Below are 24,086 nucleotides of genomic sequence, written 5' to 3'. Positions count from 1 at the left end.
TCTAAAAAATAAAAGTTGTACTCACCCGGGGCTTTTTCCAGCCCAGTGCTGGTCGGGAGGTCCCACGACGGCGTCCTGGCTCCTCTCCTACTCCCCGCTCCGGAATGGCTGACCGGCCGCAGCCCGGGCGACACTCGGCCGAGTGTCGGGCTGCTCCTTCCGCGTATGACGCGGCTGACGTCACACGCCGGCCGCCTCGCTTCATCACGGCGGCCGGCGTGGCAGTACCGCGCATGCGCGCTTTAATCGCAGTACGGAGTGAAAGTACTGCGCATGTGCGATTAAAGCGCGCATGCGCGGTACTGCCACGCCGGCCGCCGTGATGACGCGAGGCGGCCGGCGTGTGACTTCAGCCGCGTCATACACGGAAGGAGCAGCCCGACACTCGGCCGAGTGTTGCCCGGGCTGCGACCGGTCAGCCATTCCGGAGCGGGGAGTAGGAGAGGAGCCAGGACGCCGTCGTGGGACCTCCCGACCAGCACTGGGCTGGAAAAAGCCCCGGGTGAGTACAACTTTTATTTTTTAGATGAGCTCGGAGTCCCTTTAAAGAACACTTGAAGCGAGAGGAATCTGAAGGCTGCCGTATTTTATTCCTTTTAAGGTGGCCACTAACGGTCCAATTTCTAGCAAAAAATCGTTCAATCGATCAGAAATTCTGATTGGATTGGTTGTAAATAATCTCCATTGGTGGACACAATCGATTACGAGTGAAAAAAATGTCGTCCGAATGAATTTTCGTCGAACCAAAATTTAGATTTTCTTGGTGGTTGGGATAGATAGGAAGCAAAGATTGGTTCGTTGATGGTGTAGTGAATGATGTTTTACAATATTTCACTTCCGATCAGAATTTCTGATCGCTCAAACGATTTTTCGCTAGAAATTGGACCGTTAGTGGCCAGCTTTAAGCCATACCAGTTGCCTGACATTCTGCTAATCTTCTGCCTGTAATACATTTAGCGATAGACCCTGGACAAGCGTGCAGCAGATCAGGTGTTTCTGATATTATTGTCAGATCTGACCAGATTAGCTGCATGATTGTTTCTAGTGTTATTCAGACACTACTGCAGCCAAATAGATCAGCAGGGCTGCAAGCAACTTGTATTGTATAAAAGGAAATAAATATGGCAGCCTCCATAGTCTCCTCACTTCAGTTGCCCTTTTTTTTTAAAGAGTCTTTATTTATACAAAAAGTTTTACATATAAATACATATAAACCATATCCAGTCATATTCTAAATTTCACTATTAATACCTTTCATCTTTCCAGCCCTTTGTCTAGAGGACCAATTCCTTCCAGGTTTTAGGGCTCTCAGGATGACTGAATCAGCAGAGAGCGCTTACATTTATCTCAGGTTCCTATTATTACTAATCTCCCCTAATTCTTACATATAATCTCGAAATTCCGATTCATTCCATAATCCCCCCATGCTTCCTCATTCACCACTACATCCAATCCATACATACTTCCTTAGTCACTTCTACATCCAATCCATATACCTTCCTCACACACTTCTATTTCCAAAACATACTTCCCCCCTTCAATCAGGAGTGGGGGGAGCGGGGGAAGCAGTGGCGGCGCTACACTGGGGCTTACCCAGGCTTCAGCCCCAGCTGTCATGTGGTCAGCCCCCATTAAAGCCCCCCCTCCCACCATGGCCAGCTTGAGTCCGAGTAAAGTGCAGAGTGCTCAGCGCCAGGGTTGCCAAGCGTCCGTATTTATACGGACTGTCAGTAAAAAAAACCTCAAAAACCCGCTGTCCATATTGCCCGTATTTCCTGGGCATGTGTCCGTCAAAAAAGTCATAAATTTAAATAATCTCTTTTGCGCATGTGTGCCGCGCCATGCTGCGCTTCGTTCCCCCCTCCCTCAGCCTCCCTCCTCTCCCCCTTCGGCCAATGACTGATCGCCTTTCTCTGCTGCCCAATAAGAGGGCTGAGCAGCCCGGCTCAGCAGCCAGTCACGAGCGAGGAGGACGAGAAGCGCCAGCAAACCAAGCAGCCCAGGCCAGCCCAGCAGCCACGAGCCACCAAGGGAAACCCTGTCCACCGCGATGCCTAGCGAGGAGGGAGACAGAGTGGGAGACTCGGAGGAGCAGCGCCGGCAAACCATAGGCCCTGCCAGCTCCAGCAGCCAGGCAGCGAGAGAAACAATGAACGGGGGTCAGGCCCGCTGCCGCCATCGATCCGACCACCAGACTCCAGGCCAGCCAGAGAGAGACAAGGCCAGGCACACCACAGCCACACAGGCAACAGCATTCCAAGCCAAGGCCTAGTGAGGGGTGAGTGTTGAGTGATTCTGACAGACTCTGAGAGAAATGTATTTCTTAAAAGGTTATTATGCTGTTGCTTATGGTAGCACTGACACCCTCTGCATCAGTTTACAGAGTACATAGTCATGTCACTGAGGAGCTCACAATCTAATCCTAGTACCACCATAGTCATAGTCTAATGTCCTACCATATTATTATTATGTATTTATACAGCACTGACATCTTCTGCAGCACATTACAGAGTACATAGTCATGTCACTGACTGTCCTCAGAGGAGCCCACCCTCTCTCCCCCTCTGTCTCTTTCCACCTCTCTGCCCACCCTCTCTCCCCCTCTGTCTTTCCACCTCTATGCACACCCTCTCTCCCCCTTTGTCTTTCCACCTCTCTGCACACCCTCTCTCCCCCTTTGTCTCTTTCCACCTCCCTGCCCACCCTCTCTCCTTCTCTGTCTCTTTCCACCTCCCTGCCCACTCTCTCTCCCCATCTGTCTCTTTCCACCTCTCTGGCCACCCTCTCTCCCCCTCTGTCTCTCTTCACCTCTCTGCCCACCCTCTCTCCCCCTCTGTCTCTTTCCGCCTCTCTGCCCAACCTCTCTCCCCCCTGTGTCTCTTTCCACCTCTCTGCCCACCCTCTCTCCCCCTCTGTCTCTTTCCGCCTCTCTGCCCAACCTCTCTCCCCCCTGTGTCTCTTTCCACCTCTCTGCCCACCCTCTCTCCCCCTCTGTCTCTTTCCGCCTCTCTGCCCAACCTCTCTCCCCCCTGTGTCTCTTTCCGCCTCTCTGCCCAACCTCTCTCCCCCTCTGTCTCTTTCCGCCTCTCTGCCCAACCTCTCTCCCCCCTGTGTCTCTTTCCACCTCTCTGCCCACCCTCTCTCCCCCTCTGTCTCTTTCCCCCTCTCTGCCCACCCTATCTCCCCACTGCCTTTCTCCTTTTGCACACTCTCTCTCCCCCTCTGTCTCTTTCCACCTCTCTGCCCACCCTTTGTCTCTGTCTACCCCCTACTGTGTGTGGAAATATATTGATGTGCATTTTTAACTTAGAGGACTCATGATTGCTTATTTTGTCATTACTTAGAGGCCTCAGTTATTGTACTGTATTTGTCATTACAAAGCCTCATGGTTGCAGAATTTTGTCATTAGTTGGAGGCCTCATGATTGCTACGTTTGTTACTACTTGGAAGTCTTATGATTGCTGCATTTGTTATTTCTTGGAGGCCTCACGTTTGCTGCATTTCTCATTGCTTTGAGGCCTTGTGTTTGCTGCATTTCTCATTACTTGGAGGCCTCAAGATTGACTAATTTTTACCATAGATTATGTATTTTGGGGGGAACGCTGTTGCCAGATTGTCTATTTTGGGGGAACCACTGCCATATTATCTGTATTTTGGAGGAACCTTTGCCAGATTACGTGTATTTTTGGTGAAATGCTGTTAGATTACATGTATTTTGAAGGGAAACACTGGCAGAGCTCAAACTTCCCTGGCAGAGTTTTTACACCACTGCTAAGGTCATGTATATTTGGCCCACCCATGACCACGCCCACATTCTGTTGCATGACCACACCCATTTTTCGGCATGAGCCCCGCCTTCCAGCCATTGAGCCCCTTTTGAGCCCCCCCAAAAATCTGAAGCTGGAGCCGCCACTGGGGGGAAGGGTCCCGGGGAAATGTCCCAAGAGTCCAATTGTTGTCCCCTTGTGAATGCCCTAGTCCTATGTCTCTTTATTCTTGCTCATCAGGAGGATATATTCCTCAGTTTCTGTGAATGATTTCCACCCCGCCCAAATCTCCTCCATCCGTAATTCTCCATCTTTATTTTCCTGGACTAGCTTTTCCATCCAGGAAATATAGGTTACCTCCTTCAGCCATTCTCCAATTGATGGGGTATGCGCTGTTTTCCACCATCTAGCTATCAGCACTCTTGCTGCATTTATTAAGTGTCTTACTATCAGATTCTTATATTTTCTAACACTATAAGAGTTTGCATGTAGGAGGTAAAAATCTGGGTCCTTAGGTAATACCAATTCAGTGATTTTCTCTATGTATTTTTTAACCTCCATCCAGAACAATTTCCTGGCAGGCCCAAAATATATGAAATAGCGTCCCTCTCTCCAACCCACATCTCCAGCACCCCGCGTCAGAACCCCCAAATATCTTACTCAGTCTACTGGGCGTAAGGTACCATCTGCTTGCTATTTTCACTCCTGACTCCTGAATTCTTGTGGACATTGAACTTTTATGCATGAAGTACAAAATCGGATTAGCGGTCCCAAATCCGCAATTATATCACGCAGCCGCTGCCTTAAATAGGATAACAGATTGGCATAGAAAAAATGATAAAATATGGGTGGAAATGGAACAAAATCTCCTAAACACACCCCTAACAGGGACCCCATGGTTAAATCAGAAAATTTTGATAACACATCCTGCGGGTTGCTTTCTTAAGAACTCCCTCGAAACATTACATCTGTACACACGCAGAGTCCAATTAATAAACCGCCCCTCCCCTCTTCTCCCAGTATTGAACAACCTTGGATTTACACCGGGATGCAATTAAAAAGCTTATATACATTGGAGAGGTCAGCAGCAAGTTAGAGCTCATATGCTGGTTAAAGATGGGGAATGGGTTCCCCTCCCGGTGCTTAGGGAGACCATGCAGAACCATAGAATAGAACAATGGAGTCTATTACAATTTAGATCATTTCTCAGATCGCAGGGCACAAAGGAGGAATTCTCCAGGGAATTAAAGCCCTTTGAGAAGATGTGTAGTGAGGGGGGACAGAGTAGAGGATCCATCTCTAGAATTTATAATTTGTTAAACATTGAAGAAGATCCCACAAGGAGGTGGAGGGTGAAGTGGGAGAAAGACTTACAGAAGGAGTACACTGACAGTGAGTGGAAGAAGATTTTGTACTTCATTCAGTTGCCCTTTAATGTACAGAGAGAGTGAGCCTGATTTACCATGAGGCACAGGGGCGTAGCAATAGGGGGTGCAGAGGTAGTGACCGCATCAGGGCCCTTGGACCAGAGAGGCCTCATGGTGCCCTCCATGAACTTCAGTATTAGCTCTCTATTGGTCCTGTGCTCATAATAATCACTTCTATAGATAATTTGAATAGTGGTAATCATTAACAAACTGTTCCCCGTCCCCTTCTTGGACCTCTCACACTGCAGCTGCCATTGGCAGGTTTTGGTGCACCGTATCAATTGTTATGTATAGAGTGCTTGGGGGCCCCAGTGTAAAACTTGCATCGGGGCCCACAGCTCCTAAGGTACGCCACTGATGAGGCATAAACCAATCAGGAAAAAATGGCAACTGAAGATCCACTGAAAAAAATCCAGGCCACACATACACCCACCCAACTCAAGATAGCAGATCCGGAATTCACTGTTTGATTCCCAGCCATTTCTATGCTGCAGCTGATGGCTGCAGTGATCATCAGTTAAAAGCTGATGAATCTGCTGTTATCAAACAGGATAAGCACCCCTGCAATCTCAAATCTTTATTGCATTAGAAGATCTTCTTTAGTACCAACTGAACAGCATAGTCCCCCCCCCCCCCCCCCCCCAAAAAAGAGAAAAAATAGAAAAAAAATACTAGTCCAACACTCGCCATGCAGGTTAAATGGCTAGTTGGAGCCAGTGAGTGTGCAGCTCTGCTACCTGGTCAGCACCAATCCTCATCATTTTTATCATTAGGGGTGTATCTTGCAAGAGGTGTGGCCTAACCTTTTTCCTCCCTTGCAATCCCCTAATTGTAAGGAAAACAAGCTTGTGCGCCATGTGCCCCAAAAAGGGGTCTAAGGTTAATACAGCAAGAGAATTATGGAGCTGTCTTCTTGTCTCCCAAAACCAAAATACTAGCCCCATTCAGATAAATAAATAAAAGGGATCTTTCAGCAGACCCTTAACCATTTGTAGTATAAAATTGGAGTCAATAAACCATGCAGGGGCCTAAAAATAGACCCCACAAGGTTGGTGATGCTGGGGGGCCGGGTGGCTGTTTGGGCCCATGCCTCCTCCCACCCACCTTGCAGCATATTAACACAGTGGAGCGAATTTGTGTAAAAATATTTACCTGATCCCTCAGTGTCGCATCTCCTCATCCACCCACTCAGTGCTGCATACAAGGCTACCAATGCAGCAGGATCAGGTTAATATTTTTACATAGCTCTGCTGCGATAATACTCTGCCACAGGGGGAAGGAATGTTCCACTAAGGGGGTGTGGCTTTATTTGAAGGGGGCCCCAGGATAATTTTGTTTGCTGGGTGACTGGGTGTCCATTGTTACACCCCTGAAAACGCATATGGTTTCAAATATATCACTTTGTTCTTAATGTCAATAGACATTTTATAGGGTTCTTCTCTAGGACCATCACTTTGACCTGCCATCTGCAGGTTTTTAGACATCTTCTTGTGTTTCGCTAGACATTTTCTTCTCTGTAGCTTGAAGAATCTTGCATTTTGCTTGTTGCTGGTACTACTTCCTTTTTTTTTGTTAGCTTGCTTGCAGTCTTCTATTTGATTAAAGGGACACCAGCAGTGTCAATATTCTATGAGCTCTGGCTCCTAACTAATGTAGTGCCGCTGGTTCCTTCCATATTTATAGATGTGAAAGGATGATTAGGATTATGTCAGCGGCAGTGGAAAATTCACATAAGTCCCTCTCCTAACAGCAGGACTGTTAAAGAGAAACTCCAACCTAGAATTGAACTTTATCCCAATCACTAGCTGATACCCCCTTTTACATGAAAAATATAATGCTTTTCACAAACAGACCATCAGGGGGCGCTGTATGACTGATTTTGTGCTGAAACCCCTCCCACAAGATGCTCTGAGTACCGCTGTACTCTGGGCAAACTGCCACAATGTAACAATGTTCACAGACAGAAATTAGCTGTTTACAGCTGTCTCTAACAGCCAAAACAGCTAGGAGCAGCTACATAACCTGCCCACAGTAAAAATGTCACCATGTAATAAATGTCAGAATGTAAATCGGGGAGAGGAAAGATTTTACAATGAGCAAACACTGACTAAATCATTTATACATAATTATGGTAAAAAATGAAGCACTTTTTTTACTACATTATTTTCACTGGAGTTCCTCTTTAACAAAGATTGATGTTTCCTCCTGCATCAATTTCATGGTGATCACAAGCAGCGACTGGTACCTGCTAATAACCCATTTATTGCTTAGCGTTCGTTACACTAGCAATGCATGCGCTTCCTAGGTAATGCCAGTTGAGCTAATAGCGCAACACTCTATATGTATTTACTGTAAGTCAGTAAAACTGCCATTCTTTTCCTGCTCTTTGCAATTTTACTAATGCTTTGTCAATAAACTCCTATGTTCCGATTGGTGTGGAAATTCTGATCATTTGAATTCAAATATACAAGGCAAGCAATAGGAAATTATATATGGCATTATTGCTAATAATATGCAAATCTGAGATAAAGTGACTACATATTTCAAGACAAAGGTGGAATTTCACTTTAAGAAAATGTACTGTATTATAAAGGTCGGGGTTTAAACCTACTTTTTGTGCACTTATTTTGTTTAGATGATCGACCAGCACTTGGGCACTCGATGCAAGAGGATTTTGAATCCATCAGAGAATACACAGCAGAAGAAGAGAGAGCAGATAACAAGCTATGGAGAACTGTCATAATTGGGGAGCAAGAGCAAAGAATTAACATGAAAGTCATTGAACCCTACAAAAAAGTAATCTCACACGGAGGTATGGAAATTGTGCTAATATTTCATTGGATAGAGTTTGAAATCTAAACCTTAACCACTTGATGACCCAGCCTTTACCCCCCCTTAAGGACCAGTGCTGATTTTGCTGATCTGTGCTGGGTGGGGTCTACAGCCCCCAGCACAGATCAAACACCAGGCAGAGCGACCAGATCGCCCGCCTTTTTTCCACACTAGGGGGATGATGTGCTGGGGGGGGGGGGGGGTCTGATCGCTCCTGCCTGCGTGTGGCTGGCGGGGGGGGGGGGGGCACCTCAAAGCCCCCTCCACCGCAGGATTCCCCCTCTCCCTCTCCTCCCTTCCTTCCCCGGAGATCGGAGGCTGCACAGGAACGGATCTGTCCTGTGCAGCCTCTAACAGGCTCCTGCCTGTCATGTGACAGCGATCCCCATCCGCTGATTGGATTATTTCCGCTTGTGTTTACATTTAGCCTGCGAGCCGCGATCGGCGGCCCGCAGGCTATTCACGGAGCCCCCGCCGTGAATTGACAGGAAGCAGCCGCTCGCGCGAGCGGCTGCTTCCTGATTACTTAGCCTGCAGCCGGCGATGCAGATCTGCGTTGCTGGTCCTGCAGCTGCCACTTTGCCAAGGCGCGTTATGAGTGCGCGGTCGGCAAGTGGTTAAGAAGCAAAATGCCCAGCAATAGCCATGTTCTAACCAATCAACTGAACAGGCTGTGGAATCTTAGCACTGGAAGAGGGGTGAGGGCTTAGGTGCATAGAGAAAAGGTCCTCCCACTAGCAATATGGGAGGGATACTGAAGATGATTTGAGTATGAGAACAGTTACGTGTGTGACACCACAAAGTCATTGCTGTGTGGCAGTACTGTTACATAGGTTGCATACTGTTATTTGGTAAATTCACTTTAAAACGACCAATGGTTTAAGTTTAAAGCCTACATAAACAAACAAAAAATGCTTACTTAAACCAGTGATGATTAGTACATAACCACTCTACAGCTTTCATTCTGCACAGCTGTGCTAGTCAGTATGTTTCTTTCTCTGTCAGTACTGGATTTCGGAGCTTTGGTAGACAGCAGTGTTAGTGCTAAGCAGACAAGGCCTCACACTTTCAACATTCCCAGAGCTGCATGTAAATACTGAACGAGTCAGCTGTACCTCCACTGTGTCCCTCTTTATATGTGATGTGGGACCCAGCTCTATCATGTCCCCCTCCCATTACATGATGAATGGTGCCCCAGACACTTCCTGGCTTCCAATATATGCAGAGTTACCTAACAACCCTTTTGTTGTGTCCCTCAAACACATATGCAGTGGTTACCCCCAGTTTTGTGTAGGGCAGCACCAGGACATGTTGATGAGTACCCTGTAGAGCTGCTATCTTTGTGCCTTTTTTTCTGGATTGTCCTCTGGTAATGCAACACAACATTCAGTCAGTCACATGACTAAAACAACTGCAACTGCAATACAACTGCAATACAAAGGAGAGAGACATGGAGGTGGTGAGAGACTATGTCAGAGCAGCATGCCAAACTCTACGAGGGGTTGCTAGAAACGGGGAGGGGATACACTGAATTGGGGGAGGGATAAACTAAAGTATACTCCCAAGGCCTTGCTTTTCAGAGACGGAGGTTTCAAAGCATACACCAACTGGCATGAGAAAATCATGGCCAAAAATATCTTAAGCAAGACTAAAGATGAGACTTAATCACTACCACACAGCATCACCTGCACAGAGGCCTGCACCCTGACCGCTGCACAGAGTTGCCTGCAATGAGGGCAAAGAGGGGGAAAAGAGCTAGCTACACTAATGCCTCGTACACATGATGAGATTTTATGGCAGATTTACTGTCAGATAGATTATTTCCAACATGTCCGATCGGATTTCTAATGGAATATCGATTGGAAATCAGATTGGACATGTTGGAAATAATCTGACAGTAAATCTGCCAGAAAATCTCATTGTGTGTACCAGGCACTACACTAACCCAGGGGTCCACATCTCCTAACGTTTGTCCACCGCCTGCCACACCGCTACTGACATGTTCCGCAGTCCAGCTGCTTTTGATCTCCAAGGAAACGATAGCACAACTTTGCCTATAGTGAGTATTTATTTCATCATGAGCAGTTTGTCTGATGATTTGGGTGCACAGTGTGGATTGTTGATTTTTTCGCTGTATACTTACTGGCAGGCTGGTCCTATGTATTGTGTCTTTTTGTATCCATATTTGTGCTTCCCACATTCTATGAGCTGTCCTCCTACCCCAGTTTTTTTTAAAGATATGTATTATAATTGATACTACTGGTGTAAGATTTTTTTTGCTGAAAAGCCATGATTGTTTGTGAAATTAGCATACCTCACATTACCTAGGTAGCCTGCAGGCGGCTAGGGTAAACGTCGATACACAAGTAGCATGGCGACACCTTATGTGTTACCTAGGTAACACGGGTCCACTAAATTGCAGTGCGCACTACATAACGTAAGTAACAGTAAAATTGGCGTGCTCTTCCTGCGCACACCAACTTTACTGGTAGTTAGGGAATATCACCCACACACTTTACAAGGGCCTGAAAATACTGTTTTCACAGTTTCTGAGGTTAGGTTCACAGTGGTCAGTTGTATATCGCACATGTTAAAATGTGTGTGAACTGCATTGAAGACTGGACATAGACTTTAATGCAAAGCCTGCATGCAGCAAGTAAGAATAATGTGATCCTTGATGTCGAGAGGGTATTAAACCAGGCTGCCTGTGAGGGCTTTGCTTTAAAGAGAACCCGAAGTGGGTTCTAAGAACGCTAATTGCACACAGAGGCTGGGTCTGCATATACTGCCCAGCCTCTGTTGCTATACCGATCCCCCCACAGGCCCCCCTGTGCTCTGCTTGACCCCCATAAATCATACACCAAGCTGTCGACATGCAGGTGTTTATCTCTGCATCTGTCAGTCTCGGCGCTCCCCCGCCTTCTCCATAGCGCCGGTCCCAGCCTGCGTCCCTTCCCTCCAATCAGCGGGGAGGGACGCTGGCGGGGACCGGCGCTATGGAGGAGGAGGGGGAGCGCCGAGACTGACAGATGCAGAGATAAACAGCCGGCTGACACGCTGTGTGTCGACAGCTCGGTGTATGATTTATGGGGGTCAAGCAGAGCGCAGGGGGGCCTGTGGGGGGATCGGTATAGCAACAGAGGCTGGGCAGTATATGCAGACCCAGCCTCTGTGTGCAATTAGCGTTCTTAGAACCCACCTCGGGTTCTCTTTAAAGAACTATATGGTCTTTCTAGGTGTTGAGATTAGCGAACAGTTTACCATACAGTAGATCAGGATCTCCTTTATATCTGTTACCTGGCAGCTAAGAAAGTAATCAATGAGAATTGGGGAACTAAAATGGTACCAGATGTTAAGGTATGGCAGAACAAATGCTCCAAACTCTTAGACATAGAAATTAACTATACTGGTCCTGCTAGTGGCAGATGGGAAAACACCAAAAATATTTGGGATACAATAAGCAACAAACAAAATTACGCACAGCTTACTCAGCTCTCTCATTTTGTTCCTCTCTTTTTGAGGGGGTAGTTGGAAGCATGCTATTTCTCTTACCCGCTTTTCTTTTCTTCCTAACTCTTTCTTGTCTTCACCTTTTCTCACTTCTTTTCTTCTCTTTTCATTCACTTTTTTCACTCGCTACGGATCTTCTTTTCTGTCTTACTCCTCCTATTCTAATTCCATTTTCTTTTTTTCAAGCAAACCATGATGTGAATTCAAGGCCCAGCTCTAAGAGCTAGCTGATGAGGCCTATTACCCTTGCTGGGCCAAGATAGGTCTTCAATTCTACTGTGTTTGCAAAAAAAAAAAAAAAAAAAAAAAAAGAATAATGTGATCCTTTACTTTGAACAGGTCCATAGAATTGTATGGGCAGTAAGTTGACATGCAGAATTATTCTGCAACGCACCTAAACACTGTGAATGGGGCATCAGAGAATACTGTATTATAAGCAAGGGAAGTATTCAAAGTAATTGCAGTAAATATCTGTAACAAGGGAAATACATTTATTTGACACATCCTCAACACATTGCTCAACTTTTATTTTCAGCACACGAGACGAGTACAAGAAAACCAAATACTTTCCTTTGATTCATCACATTTCCCACAATTTAAATTGCACCAACTATTGAATAGATAGATAGGAAACATTTAATTATGTGTGCTAACAGTAGAAGGCATGGCTGCGAATAAAGGGGTAGAGATCTAAGTATTGTTATAAGTGAGTGAATAGATGACTAAGTAGTGATTTTATCTTTATGATTATTGTAGCTTTTGTGTGCAGGAACACTCCTATCTGTACAATTAAACCAGAAATGCTGACACATGAAGATAGTGATGATGTGTAACTTTTGCACGTCTTCCTTGGCTTACGAAATCTCAACCATTAAATTGTAAAATAGGAAATGCTGTCCAAAAATCAACTTATGCTTACATACTATGCACTGGCATTCAGTCTGTTAGATGACTAATGAGGCCTGGGGAAGGGAAAGGAGTCAGTGATTTATACAGTAAAGTGGTACACAGAGCAGTAATAATGTATAAATTACAAATGGAGTTGCACATTGCTGTACAGACATACTGCCCTCCACTGTCCACATTGTCTAGCCCCTTTTACCCCTGTTGATGGAAAACTCGTGGCTTAAAGGGAACCTGAAGCGAGAGGTATATGAAGGCTGCCATATTTATTTCCTCTAAAGCAATACCAGTAGCCTGGCAGCCCTGCAAATCCTCTGCCTCTAATACTTTTAGCCATAGACCCTGAACAAGCATCAGATACAGAAGATCAGGCGTTTCTGACATTATTGTCAGATCTGGCAAGATTAGCTGCATGCTTGTTTCAGGTGAGATTCAGACACTACTGCAGCCAAAGAGATCATCAGGGCTGCCAGGAAACTGGTATTGTTTAAAAGAAGATAAATATGGCAGCCTTTGTGTACTTGGCTTCTGGTTCCCTTAAAGGTCTCTAACATAGTCTATGACCAATATTGGGAGGAAAACAATTAGTGTTTCAGTATGTTTTTGGTGGCGCTAATACAGAGAGAACATATAAGCGGTATATATAATATGCCACGTGTAATTAACCCACAAACACTGACTTCATTCATATAGCCCACTTGGCAAGAGTCCCACCCAGAGAGTTCTAACCACTCAGCCACCATGCTTCTGTGTCACCTTCAGATTTTACATAGAAATGCTGTATTATCAGGAGATAGACAAGACCTTCATTTTCATACCACTGTTTTGATATTTTATGAAAAAACAAGGTAACCATATTCACAGGTACTGTATCTGTCTGTCCTTCCAGTGCACAAACCAGATATATGTAAAAGACTTTTAAAAAGAAAACACAGCTGCAAGCTAATTATATACCCCAATCTAGCCCACCATGGGCTTAATTCAGCATGTTTTTCATTGGGTCGAGGTTATGAAACTGAGGAAATGTTGCAACATGGGTAAAAACGGAAATAAGTGTTCTAAATGTGGACAATTTGACAGCTCTGCTTACAGTTAGAGTTGAGCAGCAATTTGAAGATAATTCACAATGCATGCAGACGTAAAATCTTGAGATGTTAGGGTTATTCACACAGGTGTCTGAATGCTTGTTTTTTGGGGTGTTACCATTGGGAAATCATTGTTTGCAGTGGAGAAAATAAGTGCCTGCAATTATATATTGAAATTCCAGGTTCAATATATATCAGAGGTGGTGGTTTTTATTGGCGGTGTTTATTCTGAGGTGTGGTTACAGTGTGGTATAAAATAGTGAAAAGCAGTGTTTCAGTATGCTTCCTGGCATTCAGGGCTGTGGAGTCGGTCCAAAAATCCACCGACTCCGACTCCTCAGTTTAGGATTCCACCGACTCCGACTCCACGACTCCGACTCCTCTAATTTGCATATTACAATTTTGTTGATTAAAAGTATGTAACATGAAATTCGTCTCTTAACTGCCAACGCTTAGGAATTTTACAAGACAACTGAAGTGAGAAGGATATGTAGACTACTATATTTATTCCCTTTAGACTAAAACTAGTCCTTGGTAAGAGTACTTGTAAAAAGGTACAGACCAGAACAAAGAACATCTATCAGGCCCTAGGCAATGTAAGTGTGGGTACATGTAAGAATGATGTGCAGGTACTCTGCAGGGGAATGAGGAGATTGTAAACAGACAACACCTCTGTGTTCAATGTGGACAGCATTCTCAGTGGATTCCCTGCAGCTCTGTGGGGAGTGCATATGTAGAGTATAGTACTACTGTGTAACAAAGTAAACCTGAGACAGATGAAATTAAAGTTTTATACATACCTGGGGCTTCCTCCAGCCGCCTTCAGGATAATCAGTCCCTCGTCCTCCTCCACCACCTGGATCTTCTGCTATGAGTCCAGGTACTTGAGCCAGTCAGGCGTAGTGCGCATGCACACACTCCGCCGCCAGGAGCATACTACACCTGTGCAGCACTATTGCGCAGGTGCAGAATGTTCCTGGCTGTGGGAGCGGCATGCGGCCGGACAGCGCTGACTGGCTGAATTACCAGGACTCATAGCAGAAGATCCGGGTGGTGGAGGACAGTGAGGGACTGATTAGCCTGAAGGGGGCTGGAGGAAACCCCAGGTATGTATAAAACTTTACTTTTCATCCGTCTCAGTTACCCTTTAATTTGTAGTCACCAAACCAAATTTTAACAACATATCAAATTATTTGATTTCATCAGCAAAGGGAGTGCATACATTTGCATAAATCAGCATCAATGCAGAATTATTTCCATCTCGTTGACCATCTCTATTAGTGACACAGCTACACATCAGGCTTTATTCTTACAGCATAGATGTTATTTAGTATATATGTTACGGTCAGAACCCGAAGTGTGGCCACTTCGCGTTCTGGCCAGCCACTTCGGGTTCTGGCCGGCCAATGTGCGAAGTGGCCGCAGCGCAGCGGCCAATGTTAGAAATGGCATGATGACACATAAGTTACAATGTATTTTATGGCCGTCACGCTGCGGCCAAATGTATTAGAAGTCTCGCACTGCCTCCTCTCCTCTTCCCCCCGCCTCTCTCATCTCCCTGCCTCTATACAATATACGGAGCAGCCGGCGGGGACACGCTTTTCCCCAGGAGTCGTTAGTCGCGGCAGGGGAATCCTGCCGTTCCTGCAGAGCGGGTGCTGGCAGAAGCAATGTCTGCAGCCTCCCCGCTCTGCTGCCCTGCTGCAACGAACGACTCTCCGGGACACGTGTGTCCCCGCTGGCTGCTCCGTATGTGGTATAGGAGGCAGGGAGAGGAGAGAGGAAATTGACCAACTTCCGCGTGTGTCCCCGCCGGCTGCTCCGTATGTGGTATAGGAGGCAGGGAGAAGAGAGAGGCGGGGGGAGGAGGAGAGGAGGCAGTGAGAGACTTCTAATACATTTGGCCGCTGCGAGACGGCCATAAAATACATTGTAACTTATGTGTCATCATGCCATTTCTAACATTGGCCGCTGCGCTGCGGCCACTTCGCACATTGGCCGGCCAGAACCCGAAGTGGCCGGCCAGAACTAGAAGTGGCCACACTACGGGTTCTGGCCGTAACATATATAAGAGATTCCTGTGTACACATCATATATACAGTCACAATCAGATATGTATATCTGTCCTTAAAAATACGGGGACTGCTTTTTTTGAAGCAGCACAAGTAACTAATTTTGATTGGTTTATTTCATTTTTGTGGACTAAGCACGGCTATTACTGTATATATACTGTATATATACATTATTTTTAATGACTATTATCTGAGAAATAGAACATTTTATCATATTTTCTATTTTAATTACAGTTACAAATTCATTAGGAGTCGGAGTCGGTGCATTTTTTCCCGACTCCGACTCCGACTCCAGGCACCCAAAATTGCTCGACTCCACGACTCCGACTCCACGACTCCGACTCCGACTCCACAGCCCTGCTGGCATTCAGTTGTTTGTCACTTTTTTTTCACTTTTTTAGTGATTTTCCAGAAGTACTCTAATCCAGCTGCTGGGACACTTTTCTAAGCTCTGAATGCTGTAAAACACTGGCATTATACAAACATGTTAATGGTTAGGCTTTGTGGCAATGATGCATGTGAATTGTTTGGGTGAATGGGCCCTAACACAAGCTATCAGAGTGTACTTGGCTTTGCAATATGTATTTTTTTTCTGTTGGCCACTCTAGCTCTGTCTGTGTTTGTTCTAGTTCAGGAGACTTAGATCATAATCAGTGACCCTCTGCTGTGCTATTTTTTTTTTCATATGTGATCTCCCTAGAAAGTTATTGTTTAAACTTAACATAGTGCTGTTCCTTCCTGCAAGTCTATAAATTCCATTTCTGCTGCTGAATTTTTAAGGTCTACCAGCACAAAATAGATACAGGTGGTCCCCTACTTACAAACAAGTTACGTTCCTGGAGATTGTTTGTAAGTTGAGTCCTGTGTTATACATAGTGAAACGCGGATAAATGGTGTACATTCGGATAACTCTGGATTTGGACATATGTGGTTGATTCACAAAGCGGTGCTAAAATACTTAGCACGCCTAAAGACTTTTGGGCATGATAAGCATTGCACTAAGTAGGTTAGCACCGCTTTGAGGGAAAAACTTGCGCACAAAGTTTTGCACACACAAACTCCAGTGTGCGCGAAATGTCACACAGGGTTGGTAAAACTTTGCGTGCGAGTTTATTTTATCACGCTTAAAGAGACACTGAAGCGAAAAAAAATGTATGATATTATGATCTTTATGTGTAGTACAGCTAAGAAATAAAACATTAAGATCAGATACATCAGTCTAATTGTTTCCAGTACAGGAAGAGTTGAGAAACTCCAGTTGTTATCTCTATGCAAAAAAAACATTAAGCTCTACGGCTTTCAAAGTCGTGGAGAGGGCTGTTATCTGACTTTTATTATCTCAACTGTAAGTAAACAAATGTCTTTTTCTCTGCCAGAGGAGAGGTCATTAGTTCACAGACTGCTCTGAAAGAATCATTTTGAATGCAGAGTGTTGTGTAATCTGCACATATTAGAGAATGATGCAATGTTAGAAAAACACTATATACCTGAAAATAAAAATATGAGAATATTTTCTTTGCAGCTAATCTTCTAGTAATTATTCATAGTACACAACCAATTCATTATATCATATATTTTTTTTCGCTTCAGTGTCTCTTTAAACTGAGTTTAGGCGTGATAATGGGCTTTTCACCAGGTGGACGTGAACAAACCACGTGGACAAGCACCATCTCAAAAATAACAGTAACCTCAAATGTAATAAATAATGGCATGTGCAGAAGAGACCCAAAATAGTATTACCACATAAAGGAAAGAAAAGACTAGCCATGATACCATACCAAACCAAAATGATTTGAACAGTGATCTCTTATTTAAGTCACATTCACATAAAACAATTAAAAATAAGAACTATGCAGTACAATTATGAATACATCAACATTTAGGCACATAGTAAGTCAATATAATTTGACAGGACAGCACTAAAGTATGTAAACATGGACTGGTCCAAATAAAACACTTTAATGACAACAAAGTATGACCACCATAGCTTAGAGACTAAAGTGCAAATGAATGTACATATTTGTGTGCCACCTTGCTCAATAACATGGCCCCAAATAACAAAGTCCAGTAAAGTAACACAGTATATAAAGTGTCCTGTGCAATAGTAGAGGGTAATCAGCCCAACACGTGAGAAGGGGGAAAGCTGGGAAGCGGTGCACACAAAGTCATGAAGATAAACATTAACAAAGTGAATCTGCAATCAAAAAACAGCAAATCAAGCAGAAACCACTGTAACCAGGGAGGGAAGAGCTGGTGTTGTAAGGAAGAGGATACGGTGCTGCAAAGGAAGAAAGAGTGAGGAGGACACCTTTGAGGAAGCCCTTCCAGGCGAATTGCGATAGGTAGCAGTGGTGGACAATGGCACTAATGTGAACTGGTAATGGGTGTCCTCCTCACTCTCTGTTCCTTTACATCACGGTATCCTCCTCCCTACAACATATTATTCGGATAAACTATTAATTCAGTGGCAAGACTGCAGTGACATAACTGCTTTGATGCTATGATGCTTTGAAGAACATAAAAACCCTCCAGAAAAAATACATAGAAGGACTAGTGATGACTAGCTCAGCACTGCCCTATATTGCTTGCAAATCCTCAATTCCCTTTTATGTAGTGTAAAGAGTATGTATCATATTTATCTTTATAGACAATTTGTTCTCTCTCCGTATTACAAAATTTTAACCAGTCACCTATGTAATGCCTGTCACAAGAGGCCCTAGTGGTCAGACCGCGAAATGCCTTCCAAACGGTGCCAGCGCATGGATTGTGCGAACTCTGGTCGCAGTCGATGCGTAGGAACCGTTGGGAATTGGCCGCATAATTACAACTTTAAACACTATTCCAGGGTATAACTGCCACCACCACTGATATGGGCCAGTGGACCCGACTGCCTGACTGATCCTGCGAATAAAAACGGTTAAAATACGCTGTATTCTGTCTAGCCAACAACAAACAATAGTAGCGTCTCTTCAGAGACCTGGGATCAGTTTCTGTGTATGCTGAATAATAGGGTAGCTAGAACATCAACTGACGATAGCGTCGGTTTATTGAAAGCAATATAAATAATTAATATATACAGACAATTATTAAAACAGTAATAGCCAGTATGAAATAAAAGGGAGAAAATACTTAGGATTTGTGGAAATATGTCCGTTCTGGGAAAAACTTGTAGAGTTCCTTTTGTTCAGTTCCAGCAAAGTTTAAAATCCACGCAAACATGGAAAATGTCCTTTGTTCAGTTTCAGCAAAGATGGCCGATCAAGATGGCCGCTAGCCATGTGTCCTTTGTTTCAGCTTAGACAAGATGGCCGCCAACCATGTGTCCTCTGGCTGGCAATGTGCTCTCAGGAAGGTGGAATTTGGAGGACTAACTAGCCCGGGCAGCTCATGTACTTTTAATGGAGCTGCTTTCAGAGGCGGGCTTCCAGAGTCGGCCCCCGGGCCGGACTATGGTAATCACATCTGGGCAGGGGCTTCAACAAGCCCCATAATCCTGAGATTTCTCTAGACCGACCTACGCGGCCGGCACACAAATAATAATTACATATTCTCAATCCCCAGAACCTACCGATTAATATAATACCTTGGATGCGGGTGTTAGGGCGTATGGTTACCGAGGGGTCCATAACTCCTTAACTGAACGGGCCATCACAATGAATTTCATATCAGCACGATGGCCAGATTTTACCGAATAAGACTATATGAATTTCATAGCTGTGCAATATTCGGTTTTCGTATGCCGACAGGAAATCATACCACCCAGGCTTTCAGATTGGCCATTCATCGGTGCCACGAAGTCTGGGGGGAACGTAGGTTTGGAGTAGCCCCCTGCTGGGGAGGGAAGCCTTCTGTGAATAGAGTCCCCAGCTGGTGACTAGAGAGGTAATGAAAGATAAACATACTAAGCTAATTAACACATCAAAAGACATCCTGCATCTACCTCAGGGCAGAGGAGAAAAACTTGTACTTTTAAAAAACCAGGAATGTCAATTTCTGATTCCTGTAATGGCTGCACCAATTTAGCCAGACAGCGATCAGAAATTGAACTGCGCGGCCCCTTCCAATTCGCCCGCGTTTCTCACGGCTGTTCCGTGACATGCCAAGGCCAGGTCAGTAGGTTGTGTTTAGCATTTACAAAGCAGCACTTTCACATAGAATTAAAGCTATTTTTTGTATGTTTCTGTTTTACAATACGCTTAAAAACAAGAAGAGAATCGAGAGCCCAATATGGGGCAGTATTGTCAGGTAAAATGAAGAGTTCAATACAATTTTATGTATATATATACTCACAAACACGGGTTACCAATAGGCAACCACTTTAAATGCAGGTGGGGAGCATTAGAACCTGACCCCACTCAGGTTAAGAAGTCGCTCTCTGTAGATAGTAGATGGGTATGCACCCCTCCACCCAGGGTGGACTAGAAGATCAGCAAAAACTCGGTATACAGAGGCGCCAGAGTAGAGTAAAACGTTTTAAAAACCGCTTAAAAGGAGAGGGGGATGTTAAGGTGGACTCACCTCCCTCTTACAGAAAAAGAAAACTCACTTGAGTCTCAATAAAATAGAATTGTCAAGTAATTTATTCAACTCCACAAATGCAACGCGTTTCACGGGCGTGACCCCGCTTCCTCAGGCAAAAATGGGAGCACAACTCAGTGGGTCAAGCAATAAGTTCACAGAGGCGCTCAAACTTATTGCTTGACCCACTGAGTTGTGCTCCCATTTTCACATATCATGGAAAAAAGTGATATGGCTGTGGGCATAGGGTCAGGTCATCTCCAGGTTTTTAATGATTGGGTTATTAAACATTATACTAAAAAAAATACTTGCTGACTCATATCTTAGAGGAAGAACTGTGATAATCTAGTGTGACATTTAACAAAATCTGCTGCAGGTTCAAGAATAAAAGAAATAAGATCTGGTAAAAAATAAAATAAAAGGTCAAATATATATATATATAGTAATTTAGAGAATAACAATAAAAACCTGATTAGCTACTATGGACAGTGTATTTTTCTTCCACCCAACTCCTACATACCAGCTAGATCTTTTTTTAAACTGTTCACTAGGCAAAAACAGTTTGGCTGAGCAGTGACAACTTTTATAAATGCCATCGAAATAATTTCAGGCTAGTTGAACTCACATAACTAGGAAAAGAAAAACTGGTGTTCTTTCAGATAAGGCTGGCCGCTTGGTGACAACTACGGACAAATGGTCTAAGAGATAATGGAACAAACAAAACATTTTACTTTGTTAAAACATGCAGAGTAGCAGCTTTGGAATCAATAGTACCTCAGTTTGTTGTAACTGTTGTAACTGTAGCGATCCATCACCCAACAAGCTCTAGAACACACGTACGAAGGATGTCACCTGGCTGGGCGATCCCTTGGGCGACTCTGCAGGGCCAACACTGTACAGGTACATTGCAGGTGTGACATTATTATTTTGTATTTATATACATCTTCCGCAGCACTTTATAAAGTATATCTAGCCTTGTCACTATCTGTCCCTCGAAGGAACTCACAACCCAATCACTACCATACTCATACTGTATATCCATTGTAATATAGAGCCAATTTAGAGGGAAGCCCATTAACTTATCTGTATGCTTTTGGGATGAGGCAGGAAACCGAAGTGCCCATAGGAAACCCACACAGACATGGGGAGAACATACAAACTCTGTGCAGATAGTGCCCTGGCTGGGATTCAAACCGGGGCCCAGCGCTGCAAGGTGAAAGTGCTATCCACTATACCACTGTGCTGCCAACACTACATCACGTGAGAGCCAGCCAGGTGGGTGGAGAAAACAAAGCCCTCGGCCATTCCTCCGCTGAATCAATCCAGCAGGTGGATCGATGGCTGAGTGGCTGAGGGGGTTGGGGGGCTGCTGTATGTATGCTGGATTCCTGGCAGAGGTGTTTGCTGCTATGGGCCACCTCTGCCGAGTTTTATACATACAGGGGCTTAAAGCTTATTATAATAACATGTCAAATTGCATCTCTGCTCAAAAACGGGATCATGTACCCATTGTTAGTTTAAAAACTGTTGCAGGGCACATTCATTTTTCTTGTATTGTTATTTTTTAACAATGCTGGGGGATTCCCTACTGTTTTTCTCCTATTGCTCTTTTCTCCCTTCTTTCTACTTTCCTTTATTACTGCCTTTAATCATACCTATCTATTTTCCTGGCTTTCCCTACACAAATTTTGTGTCCAAATTCTATTCTGAAGCTTCCTCACATGATTCCTATGCTAGTGTGCTTTGCAAGGTTCTACTAATGCACAAACTTGTTACAGCACAGTTTCTAAGCTAAATTGCTCCTAGGTGAAATTTGCACCCGCAACCGCAAGGTAGCCAGGCATAGGTGCCCTCAGTATAAGTAGCCAGGTATAGGTGCTGCCCCCGTGGGGAGCTTTGGCAGCTGGATTTCAATGCAGGCGAGGGGAGCAACGGGCACACTGACACAGTCTTGGCAGGGAGGGGCCCGACTCCTCTCTCCCTAGGCTCCCTTCCCCCCTTTCTCTCCCCTCTGTTGCAGAGATTAAGCACAATGAGCAGTGGTTAGAAAGATAACTCACCTCTCCCAGGCTCCATGTAATAGAGGTTGGCATGCTGGGGGTCTTCTCTGTCTGCAGCACCACTTACTCTGCTTCCTGATTAGTGGTAGAGTGAGCAGCGCTGCAAACAGAGACCTCTATCATATGGAGCCTGGAAGAGGTGAGCTTTTACTAACCTAACCGCTGCTGATTGTGCTTAATCTCTGCAATGAAGGGGGGAGCATGGGGTGGGGGCAGAGGAGAGAGAGGAAGGAGTCTGACCCCCCTCTTCTCAGCTGTGTTAGTGTATACACTGCTCCCCCCTCCTGCACTGTGTCCCGGGTGGGCACCTGCCTCGCCCACCCCTAGAAACTGGGCTGCTTGGTTATTCTGTTACTGTTCATAGCTTGCTGCTTGAAAGTGTGTGAACTCTTTTGAATCTTCTTTATGTCTGCATCAAGGGGGTTGATGAACTAATCACTGGTAGTATTGCTATAGGTCCTTTCCAGCTGCCAGATTTATCAGATTTTAACTACCTACAGTGACAGCAACATAAGTAAAGGTTCACTTGAAAAGGCAACACTGCGGCGATTTTTCCGCGATCACATTTAGCGCTTCTGTAGCACTGAAACGCGATCGCTGAGAAATCGCCTGAAAACGGTACAGGCGAAGCGTTTGCATTTCGCGATTTTGGCCGAATAGCGCAAATCGCCCAAGTAAGAACGGACCCATAGACTTTTATTACACTATCGCTTTCAAAAGCGCTAGCGTTTGAGCATTTTGCCGAAATCGCCGGCAAAACACTCAAGTGTGAATGGGCCCTACTAGTGCATTTTACAATTGTTTTACATGTATGTATGTTTACATGTATTTTACATTTTGCAATTTTTTTGTGACAGTGGTCTTTTAACTGGGTCCATATTCTATTCTTCATATCAATTTACCAACTTTCAAGCACCACTGTATAACTTACAGTTAGGGCCCTTTCACACCGGGGCGGTGCAATATTTTTACCACACCCCACCGGCAGGCAATGAAGGTCTATGGAGACTTACACACTACCGCAGTACAGCGCAATGAGACGGAAGTGACGTTTTCGCCGCATCCCAGATGCAGGTCTAAAATTACAATAACGCTGGATTGATGCGTCTACCTGAAGGCTTGTTTTGATGGTGCAATTCGGTGTGTCGGGCACGACGCACCGCATCACTAATGCTGGTTTTCAGTCTGAAACCAGCCTAAATGTGTATGTGCCTCTAATGTTTGTGTCTCCTCTGGTCTCAGCAAAATGTCCTACTCTTTTCTCAGGGCATTTGGGAATTGTACAAAGTTGCTGAAAACTAAATAAATCATGTTCAGTAGTCTGCTTTAAGCTGTATGTCTAGGCATATTTTTATGTTTTTATACAGTTGTTTATTTATTCCCCATATTTATTATGTAATATGTTGGCACTTTATAAAACAATAATGAGAATAATGGTGCCCATATATGGTAAAATGTTTTCATTTCTTTTCGATTAGATAATTTCATTCAGTTATTACGTATATAAAAAATTTTCCAACATGTCGGATCAGATTTTTTTAAAAAAATGGGATAATCGTTCATTTTTGTTGATCGAAAAAAAAAATGATTATTTTTGACTTTCAGTCAATTTGATCGTTTTGGTCAAATAAACTGGAAAATCAAACGGTTTATTGTACCGTGTATGGGCACCATAAGATTAATATAATGTGCTGCATTATAAATCAAAGAGATAAATTAAATGCAGGTGTTTATGTATTGTATACTGAACCCGACTCCCCCCCTCCCATTATTATATAGGTCTAGTTCCAGGTTTGTAAATAAATAAATAATTATAGTACTGTGTAAGTAGTTATGTAATTTAAAGGGGAACTTCAGCCTAAACAAACATACTGTCATTAAATTACATTAGTTATGTTAATTAGAATAGATA

The 24,086-nt window shown here is 44.3% G+C and overlaps 1 protein-coding gene across 3 annotated transcripts in view; it reads left to right on the top strand.

The window, feature by feature from the left end:
- The window catches only part of PRUNE2 (prune homolog 2 with BCH domain), a 278,110-nt gene that overhangs the window by 176,054 nt on the left and 77,970 nt on the right, over positions 1-24,086 (top strand). For all 3 annotated transcript variants that reach the window (XM_068236688.1, XM_068236694.1, XM_068236677.1), the window contains exon 8: positions 7,830-8,006. In XM_068236688.1, the coding sequence (XP_068092789.1) occupies positions 7,830-8,006 (177 nt within the window). The remainder of the gene's footprint in view (positions 1-7,829; positions 8,007-24,086) is intronic.

The sequence above is a fragment of the Hyperolius riggenbachi genome, chromosome 1 (assembly GCF_040937935.1).
Source record: "Hyperolius riggenbachi isolate aHypRig1 chromosome 1, aHypRig1.pri, whole genome shotgun sequence".
NCBI classification, from domain to species: Eukaryota; Metazoa; Chordata; class Amphibia; order Anura; family Hyperoliidae; genus Hyperolius; species Hyperolius riggenbachi.
Note: the sequence above shows the minus strand (reverse complement) of the source record. Positions and strands in the feature narration are given on the sequence as shown.